This window comes from Oxyura jamaicensis, chromosome 6 (assembly GCF_011077185.1).
Source record: "Oxyura jamaicensis isolate SHBP4307 breed ruddy duck chromosome 6, BPBGC_Ojam_1.0, whole genome shotgun sequence".
NCBI lineage: Eukaryota > Metazoa > Chordata > Aves > Anseriformes > Anatidae > Oxyura > Oxyura jamaicensis.
In genome coordinates, this window is record NC_048898.1 from 32,865,836 (window position 1) to 32,884,764 (window position 18,929).

Consider the following 18,929-nt stretch of genomic DNA (forward strand, 5'->3'; position numbering starts at 1 on the left):
TTTTCTTTTTCTTTTTCCTTTTCTTTTTCTTTTTCTTTTTCTTTTTCTTTTTCTTTTTCTTTTTCTTTTTCTTTTTCTTTTTCTTTTTCTTTTTTTTCTTTTTCTTTTCCTTCTTCTTTTTCTTTTTCTTTTTCTTTTTCTTTTTCTTTTTCTTTTTCTTTGTCTTTGTCTTTTTCTTTGTCTTTGTCTTTGTCTTTTTCTTTCTTACATATATATTAAGCATTGAAGTGAGAAGTTGCTTCAAAAGCAAATAGGTGTCTGGCAACTCATACTTATTTTTCTAGCCTATTTTTCACTCTCTTGCTCCTCTGTTATAGTTTTAATCCCTAAAGCATCAATAAAGTAGAGCACAGAATTGGGCCATGTAGTTATACATGACATCAAAGCTCTTGTTGTCTGAGTTCATGGTCAGTGATTTAAAAGCAAGCCTAGATTTCTCCTACAGCTGTTGTCATGTTCACTACATGGTAGCATTAATACTTCCAATAAATAACTGTGAATGCCACACTAGTGATTAAATTAATTGATATGTAGTGATAGTGACTTGCTGAACTACAATAAAATTTCCAGGGTTATTGAAATAAAGTCTTTCCAGGTAAATGTTTAAACTTCACACATAAATGCTTTAGGATCTTTGTAATTTAGCCCTGGGAATAATGCAGATTCCCAGGCTTCATTCGAGTAATATTACTTCAGGTGCCTAGGCCGGATTCTCATAGCCCCAGCTGAGATTTGACCTCTCCCATTAAACTGAAAGTGAAAATTTTACTACCTGAAATATTCAGAAAAGCAGATTTATAGTGCTGAATGTGGGACTTCAGGGCAGAAAGCAGTGGTGAAGCAAATGACTAGATGGTCCAGAAAAACACTTTTTTGCAAAGGAACAACACTTAATGGCTTCATACAGTATACACTGTCATGACTTGATATTTCGGCAGTCACAAAACTGCCAAATAAAACATTATTAGCAGTTACTTTTACTTTGACAAATGTACAGTCAGAGAATTTTTTCTTGTTGAGAGGCCTGTTGTGACTTTCATTTCTGTGTTCAGTGGGTGAAGCAATACCAAACCAATTTATCAATCTTGACAGTATTCTGACGGTACGCCGGAGTTATCTACATTGCAAAAGCTCCATGGGAATTGAACTCAGACAACTGTTCTTCCTGTTGGAAGCTGGACAGCCAAGGAAAGTAGCTATAATCAGTTTGAATTTGCCTCTGGCTCATCTTTTGCTCTGTTTCCTTTTAGACCACTACCTCATTAATAAAAATTTGCTGGATTGCTGAGAGTTCAGGTTTCACAATCTACTGCTTAAAACTTGATGTTAATCCAATGCTGACTACAAATTTACAAAACAAAGAAAAATAATAAAAAAAAGCATCATATAGGAAGGGATTAAAAGACCAGGTCATATTTGGTCCCAGGCTAAAAGAAAGCAGGGCAGCAGGCATCCCATGCCTCCATCAGTTACCAACGCTGAAGGAAACTGCAGATAAGAAGCATGACCAGCATTGTCTGTGTTTACACTTGTCACAGAAAACACAGTGCCCTCAGCACAAGATAAGCAAATAAAGATAAATGTTCCGTCTCATTGCTCAAAATACCTTGCTGAAGGTCAGCTTCCCATTGATTTCTGGTTAGATAAAAGGCCCTCTCTGGTCTGGCTTGAAATGCTAGGACAGCATCATGGCCTGATAACACTTCATTTATTCCCAATGTGATTTTACAATCAGTTTTTGTTTTAGACAGTTACATTCTGATTTTGTCCTTTGAAAAACATTGGAATTGTTTTTTAAATAGGTCAGAAGCAGACTGACAAAAGATATAAATCTGACTAAGGGAACTGGGTTTCAAGAGGATCACTTTTATAGAGAGCATGGTGAAGGAGCAGAACAAAATCATTTTTCAAAAACCAAGCCAAACCAAACAAAGGGGAGTATCAAACCCAAATGGTAACAGAGAAAAATCAACCCACAAGACTTATTTATGCACACTTAGCTTTTTCACCAGCACAGTCTCCTGTCCTGCCTTGTGTGTATCCGTAACACAATTCTGAATATGCCACACCCAGAAGAAGCACAGTTATCCTCCCAGTGATGATCTGACCCATCTGACGAGCCTGATTTAAAGACCTGCCACACTTTCGGAACTTATGTGGACTCAGCATATGGATTTGGGCCAGAATATGCCTGCACATCAACTGAACAGATCAAATGACAGGAAGGTAAGGGAAGAAGGCTCAGAGTATGCCAGAATCCTCACAGGGAGGAAGTTGGGCCAGGGTGAAGAGATTTGGAAAGCATCTCTGAACAAAGCTCATGAGGAAGCATTAGGAGGATGAAGCTTATGGAAATGCCAGCTGGTAAGACAAGGGTGTTAGAGAAAAAATGGCATAATTTCCACCTTCTGGGTGTGTATAAGATGCGCACTAAGAGAAAAGCAGCTTTTTCCCACACCACCTAAATTATATCAGGCAAATAAATGTGGAATTATTAAAAAAAAAAAAAAAAAAATCCTAAATAAAAATTAAAAAATTACCTTTTCTTTTTTTCTAAACAGGGCCTAAAAAAAAAAAAAAAAAAGAAAAAAAAAAAAAGAAAAAAAGATTACTGCCATAGCATGTAATTACCTCAAGCCAAGAAAAAATGCAAAATAATGGATCCAGCCATGATCTATAACTTCGGGATCCTTAAGCAGGCAAAAAATCTAAAATAATCCATCCAGATCCTGATGAAATCCTGACCATATAGGAGCTTTCCTATCAACTTCAATGGAGCCTGGATTTCACATCTAATGCCGGCTGGCTGCCAGGAGAACGTCGACGATGAATATGAATGCAATTTTCATGCTACTTTAGAAGAAGCCAGCAAGGCTCCTTAGGAGACTAAAGTTATTTCACCTCTTTATTTTCTGTGATTTCATGTTAAAATATGTGGCTTCTTATCTTCATCTCACCACTGTAGCTGTGGTGTTCAGTTTTGAAAAGCTGAAATGGAGCCTCCCTGCCTTTCTGCCATGAGAATCCCACAGTAAGTGCATCTGGGGCTTTGTCATACACTTTGAAATAAGAAAAAAAAAAAAAAAGAGAGATAGAGACTGGCTTTGCAGGAAGCAATTGTGGGGTAAAATGGACTTCTTCCCTCTCTGAATTTTAAACATTTTACACATCTATCCCAGACACAAAAGACTCTGTGATTCCCATGACAACTGTGGCAAATGCAGCTGGAGGCATCATTTAATTACAATGACTCAGACTTCCAAGTCAACACCAATTCCTTAAAGTGCTTCAGGGCATAAAACATATGTACGAAAAACAACATTCATGTGACCTTAAGAATATGCCCTTTAAGGTATGTTTCCATTTATACTCTGGGAGTTTGGAATTCATTAACACCAATTAAAAGTGGACATTGTACACTTAATTCTCCATGCCCTGCACTACAGATTTATCACTGCAGGTTGAAATGCTGTTGTTTCGTTTTGTTCTTTTGATGAAAGAGAAAGCTAAGATAAAGTGAAATGTCCTTACATGATTTGTTCTCACGGGTCATGGCAATAGGAGTACTACAGGAGAAAAATGCCCCTAATGGAGCTGTATTTTGTATGGGTATTACACTGATGACAAAATGCAGCTCAACTCTCGCATACCAGCATCCAAGCTGGTAAAACTGTACCCCTTCTGGATACATCACATAGTAGGAAACATGACTTGTCCCTAAGTATCTGCTATAAATAATCAGACCAGAAGTAAAATGTGTTTTCATTTGAGAAGTAACCTCTCTCCTTGTCAGCTTCACTTACAGAAAATGCATGCTGTAAATCCATATGAGTCCTCCTCTAGAATACACAAAAAAGTAAAATATTTTCATTTCTAACTGCAAATCTACTAAGATGTGAGCAACATAAAAAATAATAATAATAAAAATAAATAAAAAAATTAAGGACCTGTCCTTTGTGCATTAATTTTTAACAGTGTTCCACTCTTGTAAATGACTGAGAAACATGTCATGTATTTTAACCAATGCTACTAATTCTTGAATGCAGATCTTATTTACTAAAACAACTAAATATTTCCATAATGTGTGGAAATTACTAACAAAAAAGGAATGCCAAATGCACTGCAGACATGAGGCTACTTGGAGTTAAGTGAAAGACTGACATAAATCTATTTTGTAATCTCATGACTGTTTTCTGCTAAAGGAAGAGCCAGAATGCAATGTGCTAAATTACTAGGGCATAGGAATATGTTGCTTAAGTTTTGTAAAAAAAATAAGTTGCACTGCTGGCACAACAGACCTAGCCCAGGCAGGAACGATTTATTACATCAGTATATCAGTTTTATTAAAAAAAAGGAAGAAGACAATGAAGAAGTCTGTCTTTGTGCAGAGCTCAGCTCTAGACCAGTTTGGAAACATAAACAGCTTCAGAGTTTAATTAGAAACTGTTTACATCTTAAAGATAATTTCATTTTCTTCAAATTGTAACTGAGGTAATTGCAGATAGTTCTGCTGACTCTTCAGTTTAAAGTCTCTAAGCTGCCAGACTGAAAAATGCAAAGTAAGGTCTGCACAACTGAAAACAAACTGAGAGGGGTCAGGAAATACTGTGTAACTAATAATGGTTTGATTATTTAATGTTTAACAGCTCTGCAACTACAAGGTACTGTGGGATGTCTAGAAAGGACAAAAGAGCACCAACCAGTAAATTAAAAAGTCCTTTCCCACACTGTATTTCTGGTCTCCATCACATTTCCCACATGACCTTTTGCCTTATTATTATTATTATTGTTATTATTTAGCACTTCATTTATTAAGTTAGTGAGTTGGTTTATTATTGTGAAGTGAAGTGACGCCTTGTGAAGTGACGAATTAAAGGGTTTTTGCTTCAAGCTGAGTTTGGTACCAAAAACAAGATGCTGACTTCACGGTACACCCTACCGGCTCTTGAAGCTAGCATGCTCTGGAGGTATATTTCATAGCCCAGGTCTGTATACTACAGAAGTTCTGTACATTTTGAACAACAAAAAGCAAGGCAACCTTGTATCCTCTTTCCTTGAGACGATTTTTCAAAAAGAACTGAGATTGAAACTTAATATAGGATAACATTAGTACTTTCCTATCTTCTCCTTACTAAATATCAAATTCTTGCTTTATGCATCTAAACACATGTTTATAATGTAGTTAAATAGAATTTGTTATATGTCAGTTTAAAAACAAAAATCAAACAAAAGTGGATGACAAAATAATAACTCCAAAGAAAAGCCTCAGAGAGTTGAAGCTACTGGACAGAATGGTTCTCCAAGAGACACCAGCCACATATCATGCAAATATATATTTATGCATTATAAAATCATCATTACTGTTACTAGCTTTCTTTGATGTGCAGTTCTAAATCTCATTAATGGCAATGGATGATCCACAAGGGAAGAACAGACCTTCAGGATTGTGCAACATGCTTCAGTGAGGGAGCACAGGTCCCCCAGACACTGTCCTTGGTGGAGAAGGGAGACAAAGAAGCTGCTGAGTGTGTCCTCACCCTGCCCCAACTCTGCTACTCACAGCTATCCCAACTGCACCAGGGTAACTGTGTGCCTGAGCTGCCAAACAGATCACTAAATAATCCTCATCATTCTTCTGCCCCGCCAAGTCTTTTTTTTTTTTTAAGTTGGATGTTATCCATGATCTGGATAAACACGTAGCCCCACAGAATGCTAGTCCAGTTTACCAGCAGTGCAAATAAACGGACACACAGGAATCAGTCAGGCTGGAGTTTTGATCCACAGACCAATTTCTCTACCCAGACTAATATTTCAAAGTGTCTGCTGTGGGTGGAACGTGACAATCAGAAATATCTATGGCTTTTACAGAGAGAGCCTGTATGCAGATTCTGTAATACACAGGCTTATGACCTACCATTTACTTTTACTTCAATAGAGAAAACAAATACCCAGTTTGAGCTGTGACACTTCAGTGACTCTGGGGAGCATTTCCAGACCGACTCTTGCACCCTGGCAGCTTGGGGGAGAAGGTGCAAAGTGATGGCTGGACTCCTGAAGTGCTTGCTACCTGTGAGTGTGGAAACATCTGCTAGCCCTGCCCTCACACTGACAGCAAACACTGGGGAAAACTTGAAAATCAGAGCACTTCAGAATCTGTATCAGACCTTTTAAGATAAGAAAACCAGAAAACAAAACAAAGTAAGACTCTCATCAATGTGAACTAGGAGTGGGAACCGGTGGGGGGAGGGAGAGAGGAGGTGGAGAGGAGAAGGCAAGCAAAGAGCAGCTTTAGATATTGGTGATAATAAACTTGATACCACAGAGGGCTGTAAACAGAGAGTAGCCAATGCAACCAATTTTCCTTTGCCACCAGAAATAGATGCTATAAATGACATAAACTAGAGTAATGAACCTTCTGTTGTCCTCTGAAGTCAATGCATGAAAGTAAACCATCAAATGTTACTGTTTCTCACTTGCAGGAAAGCTACCTTTCAGGGACAGCTTCTCCTCCCAGATCATGCAGAGCTACATTTTCAGGTCAGTTGGGAATTGGCCTATAACACACAACAAAGAACAAATGCTTCCTAGCCTAATGTTTGGATGCCTACAGCACTTGCAGAATAAAACCACGGACCAACTTATTGCCAGTCAGGCAAATGAGGACATTTTCATTTTGTATCTTCTGTGCTACTTATGGTCTTGCTTGGTACTACATTTTAACCACTCTTGAAGAAAACTCATAGACATCTGATACTATTACTAGGGAACTAACACTATATTTCCACTTAAATATTTCATTTAGCCTTGACTTTACTGTAACTACCATACTCAGTGCCCTGTTCCTAGAGGGAATTAAAATACAGCATATACTGATGCTCTTTTTCATTGGTGTCTGAAAGAAGCCCTCCTGATGGTGATTCCCATCTTTACTTTTTCCCCATTTCTCTTCACTAGTACTTCAGTTAGTCTAGTTTGGGACTATCACCCAGCTGATTTTTAACAAATTATTATTTGCCCTCACTCTCATTCACAAATCTGTACCTTTCCATTGGCTATATGTTTTAATTATAATGACAAAGATTTCAGTTCTACTTAAAAACATATAACAGTGGATCCTTTGGGGATTCACTAAAGAAAACCAAAAAAAAAGATCATCTCCAAATTTCAAAAGTAAATGAACCAGTATTTCTCTACCTACCTTGTTCAGCTTCCACTACTTGCTCTTTTTGTGATTTTGATTGTTCTCCTTCCCCAAACCCTGCCTCCAAAACTCAATAATTAAAATGAAACTGTGGACTGAAAAGCAATTACTCAAAATTATTATTATTTCTTTTAATTATTATTATTTTCTACTGAGAGGCACAGTTCCACAAAAATCCTGTGAAATGATGATCAGTAGCTGGGAGGTTGAAGAACTGATTTCAATTTCATTTTTCCTTTTCCTTTTCCTTCACTTATGATCACTACACAAAAACTTGGTCCCCTGGCTTCAGTAGAGCCCCAAGCTATCCTGCAGCCTAGGCAAATCACAGGCATTTCCACCACTATGAATTCACAGTCCAAACTCCACTTCCCTGTAACAAATACAGTCTTATTTATCTGAGCAAATTGAATTTAAAACCTGACCAAATCAGAAAGATATACTGACTTTAAATTCTAGCTGTGAAAGTGGAAATGGTAACACAAGATCCAAGATAAGAAGAGAGAAAAAAAGCCAGGCATAGAGGGATTCAATTCATTCTCTGACTTTTCAAAAGGAACATCACGCTAAAAGAAGCATGACAAAGCGGAGTTGTTGTGCACAGAAGTCCTTACAGAGAAGCTGCTTCCTTGTTTATGTTGCTGGCGCAGACCTTCCTGCATGGCACCGAGGGGCTTCCCTCCCTAATGCTGCATGTCATCGCTGGGATGCAAACCAGCACACAGCCTGGGACAAGGCAACGAAAAACAGGACTCCCGAGGAATTTAGATTAAAACTAAAGATTATGAGAGAGAGTTTTTCATTCAAATGTCTGTCAGGCAGATAGCAAGGGCCAAGCCCTCTCTCAACACATCAGGTTTTGCAGTTCCTGAAGAGCACAAACTTATACCCCTTGAATCCACGTCTTGAAACAATAGTCCTTACAGTATTTTTTTTTTTCCTTAAGGATTTGTTATTTTTAATTATTTCACATTTATTTAGTCTCTTCACCACAGTCTTTGAAGAGAAGCGTTATACAGCCAAAGTAGAAATAAGAGTCAAAGTGGACTTGCATGACCTGCTGCCAGGCTGTGCTTGAAGAGCAGGAGGGTTTGGGAGACTGGACACAAAGTGCTGTTGCTTGATCCTAGAGTTCAAGGCAATGTCATTCCCCTAGCCACATGCAAAGGGAACCGGAGACCAGCCCTTATTCAGTCATCCTCTTTTCTATCGGCATGGTGAAAAACTGCTTCTGACTATGGAAGAGCAAGGAGAGATGAATCAAACTTCTCTATCCTAGTCTATCCTAGCCTGCCTGGCATGTCAGTTACCTTTGGCTGAGATGAAACAGCAACCAGAATTCTCCTGATCCTGGTAAGAGCAACACAAAACCAGGTGACAAAGAAAGAATCTGTCTTTATGGCAAGTCATGGGGCTCTGGAAAGGGATGGAAACTAGAGCAGGATCAAGCTTCTGAATGTGCTTGGTGAGACTTTGTGTCCTTTATGTATTCCTGTGCTCTCACTAACACCTAAGCAAGGTGGAAAACATGGAAAAGGCATGAAGGAATACTTTCCATTAGTGGTAAGGAATATCACATTTATAGTATGCTCAACTGCCCCGAAGACTAGCAAGCTGTGTAAGTCCCCCGTATATAAATTAGAAGAGCATGCTATTGGCAAGGATATAGACACATGGGTGAGATGAAATATAAGCTCTTGAGTTTATTAAAGGGAAGAAAGCTAGCTAAAAAGGTTTTGCTCCCCTTAAGGCTAGCTAGACATTTCAAGCATTTATGATCTCTTAAGCGTCCAACTAATTTGAAGTAACTCATCTTGTTTCAACAACCACGGAGATAACTGTGCATAATTTTGATGAAGGAGCACATTCCCAAAATTATTAAAGAAAAAAGCCCCGTTAATTGGTGTAATTTTGCTCCACAGATTGTGATAAATTCTGTGTTTAGTTGCAGTGATATATATCTAGAGTAATGCCTTGAGTTTCACTATAACTCTTCTGGTTTTATCTAGCTGTCAGGAAGAATATTTGCTGTCTTAAGAGTGCAAAATTTAGGGAGATACTTGGAAAACAAGTGGAATACTGAAATGGCCTTGCTGACTCAGCTTAGTCCCTTTGTTTTCAGATACAGTCTTCTCAGTAAAAAGATTTGCAAATCTCTTTGAGAGTCCTTATTGCCTTCTTTATCACTTGAAAGAGTTTATAGTCAAAACAACTAAAAGAAATGAAAGGGTGTGATTAAAACAAATGCATAAAATGGGAACAATGTGTTAATATTAAATATTTCCTTCTTGATACTATTTTTACAACAATAACAACAAAAATCAGAAACTTCTACAATGGGGTTTATGTGATTTCCATTGCAGATACTGTAATCTCAAAAAGATCCAGAGTGCCATAAATTCTGGTTTTGGTTTTATATGCTTAATTCCATTTATACAAAATATATTTTGCTAAGGTAGCATGTCTTTAAGGCATTTGTTGCTCACACAAAAGTGGTACACATCTTGCTGGTATCTCTTAAGAGTGAAAGCTATAGGAAGCTCATTAAAGGGTAGATCCAACAGAGTTTAAATTCCACACTGATCCCTTGAGATTTTTTTCCACCAAGAAGTAATTTCCAAGATGACTTTTTAATGCTAACCTCTTCAAAAGCTGAAACATAAGAACTGAAAGAAGATGGCAATAATTAATGAAATCACTTTTAAGTAAAAAGCCTTCAAACATTCCCTTTTGCTGCAGAACCAAACAAATGACTACAAAGTCAAGTTTGCAGAGGCATTTCTGTTATAACCCAGATATTTTCTATTCTTTTTAGATATCAGATAAGGACTTCTCAGGGGCTCTTACTTTTTACCCTAGCTTCAGCACAAGGATTTCTTTTCCCTTTTCCTGCACTTATTAACTCTAGCTTAAACCAACAGAAATTAGAAGGGCACAGAATGTCAAAGAGTATACAGAGAGAGCAAGCTGTCTCTCCAAACGTATTTAGCTTCCCTGAGGTGTTCTTTGTTTTGATGTTTTTCTTATTCTGAGAATGTTTTTCAGGCAGGGGATATTAATTTGGCCTTCTCTTAACTGACACTTCCAGAGCTGAAAATTCTTCAGTGATTCTTGAATAATGGTGCTCAGAGAAATATTACCGTTGGTCAGTTGTTGGGTAAATATTTAAAGTGTTAATTTTAAATTGGTAAAATGCAGTTTGGCTTAAGGTGTAAAGTATTCTCCTGGAATATTTATTAAAGATTGACAGCACAGCATGAAGGTAAAGCCTAAGGCTACAAACCCAATGTTAAAATTTCCATTTATAAATCAATAGTCACTGCAAACAAACCAGCCTACTCTCTTCTCTGAATGCCTCAACTCTTCCTTAGGCATAAGCTGTAGACAAAATTTGGTCAAAATCTAAAGACAACATTACAAAGCTGAAGTGCACCTGCCAGCACCATCCCAAAGCTCTAATACCTATGGTGCTGGTGTTGGGCAGGGCATTACTAAGGCAGTATGGCCTTTAACCTATAATATATATGGTGCTTTAACCTGTAATGGTGCTACTGAAACCCTGGCATAAAGCAAACTGAGTTTCTCGGACTCTTATGTAAGGATTAGGCTGATCAGGTACAACCTTAGTCTGTCCATACCCAGAGCCAAGTGACTGGACTGGCACACCAAGCAGATGAGGACACCTCCAGATAAACTCACAGGACTGTGGTTCAGAAGGCAGAACCAGAGAAGAGCTAGCTAGGTTCATATTAGAGATATCTTCCCATTATGAAATCAGAGTGTCTAGAAATTTCTGTCCTGACAGCATCTCCTGTATTTATAAAACATGGAGTAACTGGATGCCCAACCAGTAGTTCAGCTGAGATGACTAAGGTTTGAATGCATCTTTCAGGAGCTCAGAGCCCAGACTTGTCTGCCCACTGCATACCAGCTATCACATCACCTCACTTCAGAGCCTTGTTTCCAACTTCAGTTTGTTTTCACAGTGTGTTTAATAGCCCTGACGTGCTGCAGAATGCAATTTCATGGGGATATTTACTACCTATTGTTTTAGAAGAGCCTGGCTATTTTTCTCTTCCAAACTGTAGAACCACTCTAATTCTCCTCCAAGCACACAACTCTCTTTTCATTGTTTGTCTCAACTTGCTGTTCTTGGCCTCTGGCCAGCATCTCTTTTTCTGCCTTGAAGGAGGGTGACAGCTTGCCTTTGAAGATGTGCCAAAGCTGCTGTTTGGCTGACCAGCAGGGAGCAATCCTGACCAGCACTCCTTGCCCTCTCCCATATTGCTCCCCTCCTTTCCCAGAAACATGCAGCCTCAGAGCAATCAGAGGCTGACCTGATCAAATATCCCAAAGAGGTTTCAAGCAACATATGAAGTTTAAGCACACAAAGGGAGAGCTGGAGCTGGAAGACACATCAGAAGATCACCTAGACCATTTGCTCACCCCAAGGCAAATCCAGCTGTACCTACAAGATGCTGCTGACACATATTTGTCTAACTGGTTCCTACCAGCTTCCAGTCAGACTGTCACATTTCTGCAGGCTAACTAGTCCAACATGCCACTTTGCATCAGAAAGCTTTGGTAAACCTCATCTCTCTTACTTCAGTTTCATGCCATTGGTTCTTGTCTGAATCTGGACATGGAGAACTCTTTCATAATATAATTAAGTTTCTAATAGAATTTAAAATGCAGAGAAACAAGCTGTAACTAGTTGCCATGCCCACAGTGCCTGTGCATTTTTATGTCTACTAAACCACCAGGCTTCTCTCCTGACTTATATGCCTTTATCGTCAGCAGAGCAGCCATTCAGAGCTGACTCAGAGAGATGATCAGCCACAGATTCACTGGCTTTATTTTCCATGGCGCTTTCTATCTTTCCTTGGAAGATCTTGCTCTGGCCACTGAACAGGCCTAACCCCGCTAAGCTGACAGCCTCGATTTGCTCCCTTGTTAACACTGCTACACAATTACAACAGGCAGAGGAATGCAAAAGTTTGTGCAAAACTAAAGACCTTCTCTGTGCAAGACAAAGGCTTTACAGAGAGTCTAATAATAATATATTTCCTGCATTACTTTATTTCCTACACAATCATCTTAGTCTTGGCCTTGGGACATTGCTCATTTCCTATTATGACTGTGATGCTCAGTTGGCAAGATGAGCAAGGAGGATATTCTGATTCATCACTTGCAATGCAGTTTGGTTTTTAAAAAAACTTAACCACCTGCTTATGGCATTTTTGTCTCTCACACTCGTAACAAGGAAATGGAAAAGTACAATGGTACGTGTTTTATACTGATAAGAAGTATAATTGTTTCAGCTTGAGGGGGATAACTGCAAGGAGATTTGACAGGTCTTGGAAGGTTTTTCTTTTTTAATTTAAATGTACCTGAGACAGAAAACAAAACCTGAAAATTTTCCACTATAACTGCAACATACCAGTGCTTACCCTCGCACTTACCCAGTAGAGGGATTCATGATGCAACCCCCTTTCTCAGTAGATGCTTTGCAGTTGCAGCCCCTCTCCAACGTATCGTGATTCATTCCAAAATTGTGGCCCAGTTCATGAGCCAGGGTGACTGCTGCACCTAGAGGGTTTTCTGAATGATCCTTAAACAAATAATAATAATAAAAAAAATGCAAAGTCAAGGTAAGGAAATAATTAAAAATACACATTTCCCTTCTGAGGTCCAATTGCTCGTTCTTCAAAATGCTTTATGAGCTTACCAGCTGTAGTAACACTATTGTTAAATGCACACAATTTAATTCACGTGTAGCAGGTGCAGACTGGGAATTTCAGAGCAGCCCATCAGTTCTGGCCACCCAATTTCCCCAGACATTTGAGACCACAGGGGAGATTTGAACCATCTCTTTTGAGCCATCTCTTTATTGAGGGCCTAAAATTTCCATGTTCAGTAGCTCCCAAGACATGGCAGTGGCAGAAGACAATAACCCAAATGGGAAGCAATGGAAAGGATAAAGATTTATGGAAGAGGATGAGTGTGATGGGGGGAAACAGGAAGGTCCTTCATGTCAGGAGGTAAACTAAAAATGTAGCAATAGATTTTACTGGACCTATTTAATCTTCATCAGACTGGTTTTTTTTTTAATATCAGAAATTTGAAGAAGAATTCATAAGTCTAGTAGGAAAAAAATATCCCTTTGAAAACCTTTTAAAAATGTAAGTAAGATGAAAACTTCAATGGCCTCTGCTTAACACCTATGAATATTCTAAAAGCTACAAGTGTCAAAATTGAAATATTAACATTAATCTGTGTTGAAATTTATTTATTTATCATTTATTTATTTATTTTGACAGCTACTTCTAAGAAATTTACTGCATGGTCTGATTATAGGCTACTGATTGGACTGATGTTCTGGCTTAACCGCAAGCCAGAGACCTTTCTACATCGATCACTTTCCTTGAGGGAAAAAATATCCATTGTGCTCATATAAAAGCTTTCCCCAAAGGCATAAACATGTAATATAAATGCATGATCTACCATTTATCACTCAGTAAATGGAATTACTATGTACAGCTGCCTGCTCTAAAAGCATATATGAATATATTCAGCTTAAAACACTCTTTTAGTATCATCTAAGCCAATCTTCAGACTAAAAAGATGTGAAAAGTAAAAGTGTCTCAGACATCAACTATATATAGATGAAGCCCTTAATACATGTCTTGGAGTAGATTTAAAAGTTTCTTTCATCTGTCTGAGCTCATATTTTTAGTAAATCAATTCCTAAATAGGAAACATAATCAAAAAGAGATCCAATTCTGAAAACAAGAAAATATCCCTTTTGCATTTGGAATAAAGTTAAAATAATTTTATCTTTTAACAAAGGATCTCATTTTTTTTTCCTGAATATTAAAATTTTGGTATCAAAATATTGTGACTAACAAAAACCTATTTGTTTGCAGTTATATTTTAAGATATCTGAAGAAAGAGTCTGTACAACCTGACCTCGTAAAAGAAAAAACCAAAGTAAACATATGCAGCAAAATAATCTGTAATAACCAAGAAAATACATACTCCAGCACAATGCCCACGTGTGGAGATGTCTTACCTAGATACAAGTCACATACATATTACTTTATCTTTGTACTTACAGTAATTTATGAAATATTTAGTGTATTCAGTGAAATTGAATCTGAAGTCCTAAAAGGAACACAACCCCTCACTCAACTGGAAAACAATTCAGGACCAAAGATTATGAAAACAATTATATAATTCCACATATTGTGCCAGCAAAGCACTGTAGTAAAGCCTTAAAATTAGTGCAATGTTGTCCAGACTCAGAAATTCCTCTGAGTTTTGAACCACCTACACAGACAACAAACTGAGCTCAATTTTTCTTCAATTTACCAGTTTCTTTTCTGCTTACTGCAAAGGGATTTTGTTCATTTAAGTGCCTCCAATACTGGCAATTAAAAATAAAAAGAAGAGTTCACACAGTCCACTCCAGAACTAGAGCAACAAATGATCTGAAATGTAATTTGGGTCTTGAATAGGCAAAAAATTTATTACAACCCATGCGGTTCTCATTACTTGCTCAGATCCACTTGGAATGCAATTTTATCAGTTTCTAGAGAGGATTTTTAAAACAAGGAATGTGATGTCTCAGCAACAGAGGTTATTTGAAAACAGCATAAATGAAGATTATCAAAACAAACAGTGACATGTCCCGTTTGATACTGAGACCATTTAAGTTTCCCAAGTACTTAAGAAATGAATAGCAATCTGACTGATTTATTCCACCAAGGTCTTTTAAAGCTAACTTAAGTAGTAAAAGTCATTACCAAACAGTTTCACAGCCACTGAATAAACAACCAACTACTGTTAAGACATTATAAGCTGTTGCACAAAACAAGCAGCTGCTTTCAGTCGAACTCTGCTTCATTCCACTGGGATTCAGTTCAAACCTCAATAATAAAGTACTGTCACCTACAGCTAGATGCCCTGACACTGGTACTTTCCATGTAGGTTCACTCAGTAGTAAAACTGCAAGTATTCTGAAATATTCTTTTATTTCATTTAAGCCATTCACTGAAAAGTGAAGTGCCCGTGTACCACAATTGTTGCTTAGCCTAAATTCCCACTAAAGACAACAGAAATTTGACATGAATGAAAACTCTATGTTATGTTACTGCAACTCAGTGACATCTTAATTTTAAATCCATGAATGTGTTTAGAAACAACAGAATGAAGACTGAAGCATATGTCAAAGGCTTGTTTTAATGTCAAAATGTGTTTGGTCTGTAAACAACACAACAGAACCATCACAGTGAAAAAAAAATGATAATGCTCTTGATGCACCTAAACTGTCTCATACTCAGATGTGCACTCTTCCCACCCTGAGTTTCTGTTAAATAGTGTGAAAGGGGGGGTCACCTAGCACCAAGAGAATTCAGCCCTACAGAAAATAGAGAGGCATGCTCTCAGACAGGGATGGCAGGGGAATTTACATTGCATAATGGGTGTGGGTAACTGCAAAACAGTCAGGAAAGTCACACATAGTCGACTCTTTACAGATTTGCATTCAGAAGTTATTTCTCGTGCTCTTACTCCATTGTTTATTCCTTCAGAACTGTTTAGAACAGTTTTCAAAGTGAGGAACTCTCCGGGGTTGGGTGTTTGGAGAGGGATGGGTAAGAGGCTGGTCAAATGATAACAACAACTAAATGTTCAGTTGCTCAGTGTTGAGATGTTTGTGCACCAAAGCCTCCAAGGTTAAAAGTTTTTCGCTATTTCATTTGCACATCTTGAGGACTTAATGTTTTTGTCTGTATGAATTGATACGTATCAAGACTTTTCTGTATATACACAAACTAGCTTCTGCTAATCTGGGGGGAAAGGTTGGACAGCTGCCCTTCCAGGTTTTGGAGGGAGTGTTTGCTTGTTTGGATTTGGCTGCCTTTTGAGCATTTGCTTAAAGATGGAAAACATCTCCAGTTATGCTGTGCAAGCCTCGGATTAATTTGCACCTCAAAAGTTTCAATTCACTGGGGTGGGAATCTCTGGGAAACAACACGCTCCCCTGAACAACTGAAGCTGCGGCCTGGCTACGATTTCTTTGCAGACATCGGGTTTCTCCTGGACACATAAATCAGTCTCTTCTCTGTCAGAGCCCTGAGAATACTTTAAAGAAATGCTGATTCTTGTTTTCTTGTTATTGGAATGATTTTGCTGTTTCTGTTTTTCTGCTTAAAAAAACAGTTTCCACAGTGAGGAGGACTGGCTTTGCAGAAAAATACTCTAGCATATCTTAAAGTTTATGCTATAAATTAAAAGACCAAACAAGTCATCATTAAGGGCATCATTAAGAGCATCTCTGCAGATGAAGCCAAAGCAGTGACTATTACCCCGAGGGAGGAATGGGTAAAATGGGGCTGGTTGACTCATATATGCCTTTGCCAAGATTTGGAAGTGCATCTGGAGACTCCCCCAGCTTCTCCTTCCTCTTTGCCTCCTTTTCCTTTTGTATCTAGCCCCCAGATACCCAGCAAGAAGCTGTAACAAACACTGACTAGAGACTCAGCTTCTAAAGCTGCCAAGAGACTGAAGCCTACGTCTTTTCTACAATTTTGACACTACTTTCTCCAACTTATTGACTGTTATTTCCCAGTCTTACCTACTCTTCATCTTTCCCACTCACCTCATAAATCCTCCCAGTCTAGATCATCAATATATCATCTTCCATGAATGCACAAATCGCCTCATCTTGCCTTCTTGCCTACTTGTCCCAGAGACCACAAAGGAGCCCTGCATTGTATGTAGACCAACCTCAGCTTGCATGCTCACTAAGAAGCAAAGAAATGCAGGGGCTTCAAGGGACTGTATCTCTGGGACTACCCTGCTTAGTCTTGAGGCAAAAGCCTTGGTATCTTGGGCTCCAGGTTGGTTCCATGATGCTTTGAATAACTGGGAGGTTTGAGACCATGCAAACTCTGAAAGCAATGTGCATTTCTCAACTCCCACCTTGTTTACGTAGGGATATGGAACTGAGGCATCCAACAGAGCTGGAGAGAATGGCTGGATCAACTAGCGTGGGGGAAGCCTAGACAAAACCATAGAAAAAATAAAGGCTTTCAGCACTTCCAAGCTGAACTCAGAAGCAGAGAATATTTATGAGGTTTGTAGGGCTTCATGGCTTTCTGCTCTGGAGTTGAGCTCTGAGGCCACCAGCTGAGCCTCTTAGTAGCCTGCAAGTTCTTGGAGTCCACACCTAATTTCATTTAAATTACTTCAATTGAAAAGCTTAGTTAATTCAAAACTGCTTTCACTCCTCCTTAAAAAAAACTATTCAAAATTCAAAAAAAAAAAAAAATCTAAATGAAAGTATTCCAGAGTTAGTAGCAGAAATTGGCTAAGATGTTTATTTGTTTGTTCATTACAAGTAGCATGGAGCAACAGCATTACTAGTAATATTCTCTGAGAGAGATTCAGGTAGAATAAATGCTGCCATTGTTTGTGCTTGTTGTCTGGCAATGTAACAAAACCACTGTGCTACAAAGATGGAAAGTAAGGCCTTACACAGGGAACTGTGTAAATCCAGAATAAAATCAATATAATGAAAGATTCAGGGTAGACTGTTGTTGCCTGTAACACTAGTATACTCAGGTGCATAACAAATGCATCTTCTGCTTCTCATCCTTCATAGCACCTCTTCACCTGATTTAACAATCACTAGGAGCAGAAGATTCTTGCAAAGTGATTGTGCTATATTTTAATACAATGTACATATATATTCAGTATGGAAACTATGAGTTAAAAACTTTACATGCAAACTGCCTGCAGATATAGATTATTCAGACTGAAAATGGGACAAAAGGGGCTGATGTGCTGGTACAGAACACAGCACTACAGCACGTGAGATCATATTGCACCACTTGGGCCAGTTTCCAGGGCTGTGCTTTTGCCACTTACCATGACGACCCCTCCAGACTGCTCTGCAGTGCACATGCTCATTATGGGCGCCATGCCAATGGTAGTCCCTTGGAAGTACACCCCGCTGCGGGAGGGCGGAAAAGGAAAAGAAGAATCCCAGAATCAGCATTCGGTGCCAAGATACCGCCCTTATTATTTTCAGTCTTGTGTTTCTGCCAATCTCAAACAAAGATCCTGTTTCAAATGTGTCAGCTCCAGACATTTGCAGGTTGAAAACAACAAAAAGCACAGATTAGTCATGCCAACTTGCCAAACTGACAATGACAGCAACCCTGCTCTGAGAAAGATCCATTTGATCACCATCCTTTGGATTTACTGCTGTAACAAGACCCTTCTTCCTTTCTTTTTCTCCTGATTGAAGTTGGGAATAGAAACGCACACAGAAAAATACTGTTTCTAGCTCAAGGAAGGCTTATTTTAATGTAAGTTTATGTGGTACTTGTTGTAATACAAAACCTGGAATTTAATCATTCTAAACAAAGTATTAAAACATAATAAAATACTTCATGACAGTTTAGAGTGGCTCACTCTATTCCCCCACAGATAGTGGCAGAATATCTGTGCAATGAGTAAAGTGAGCTCCTTTTAATTACTAAGACATCAAGTCTGCTTTTGTCTATTGTATAAAGAATGGTTAATTGATCAAAACAATACCTGGATCAAGAAAGAGGTGCTATTCTTACTTTTTCTTTCTTTCTTTTTTTTTTTTTTTTTTTTTTTTTTTTTAAGACTGTTTTTGATTTGAGCATTTTTGCATTTTTACTCAGTTCAATCC

General features: G+C 38.3%; 1 protein-coding gene across 1 annotated transcript in view; it reads right to left on the reverse strand.

Annotated features, from left to right (window-relative positions):
• ADAM12 (ADAM metallopeptidase domain 12) overlaps positions 1-18,929 on the reverse strand; it is a 187,609-nt gene that overhangs the window by 40,701 nt on the left and 127,979 nt on the right. The window contains exons 10-11 of the mRNA XM_035329413.1: positions 18,134-18,218; positions 12,664-12,812 (exon numbers count right to left, since the gene is read on the reverse strand). Coding sequence (XP_035185304.1) covers positions 12,664-12,812; positions 18,134-18,218 — 234 coding nt within the window. The remainder of the gene's footprint in view (positions 1-12,663; positions 12,813-18,133; positions 18,219-18,929) is intronic.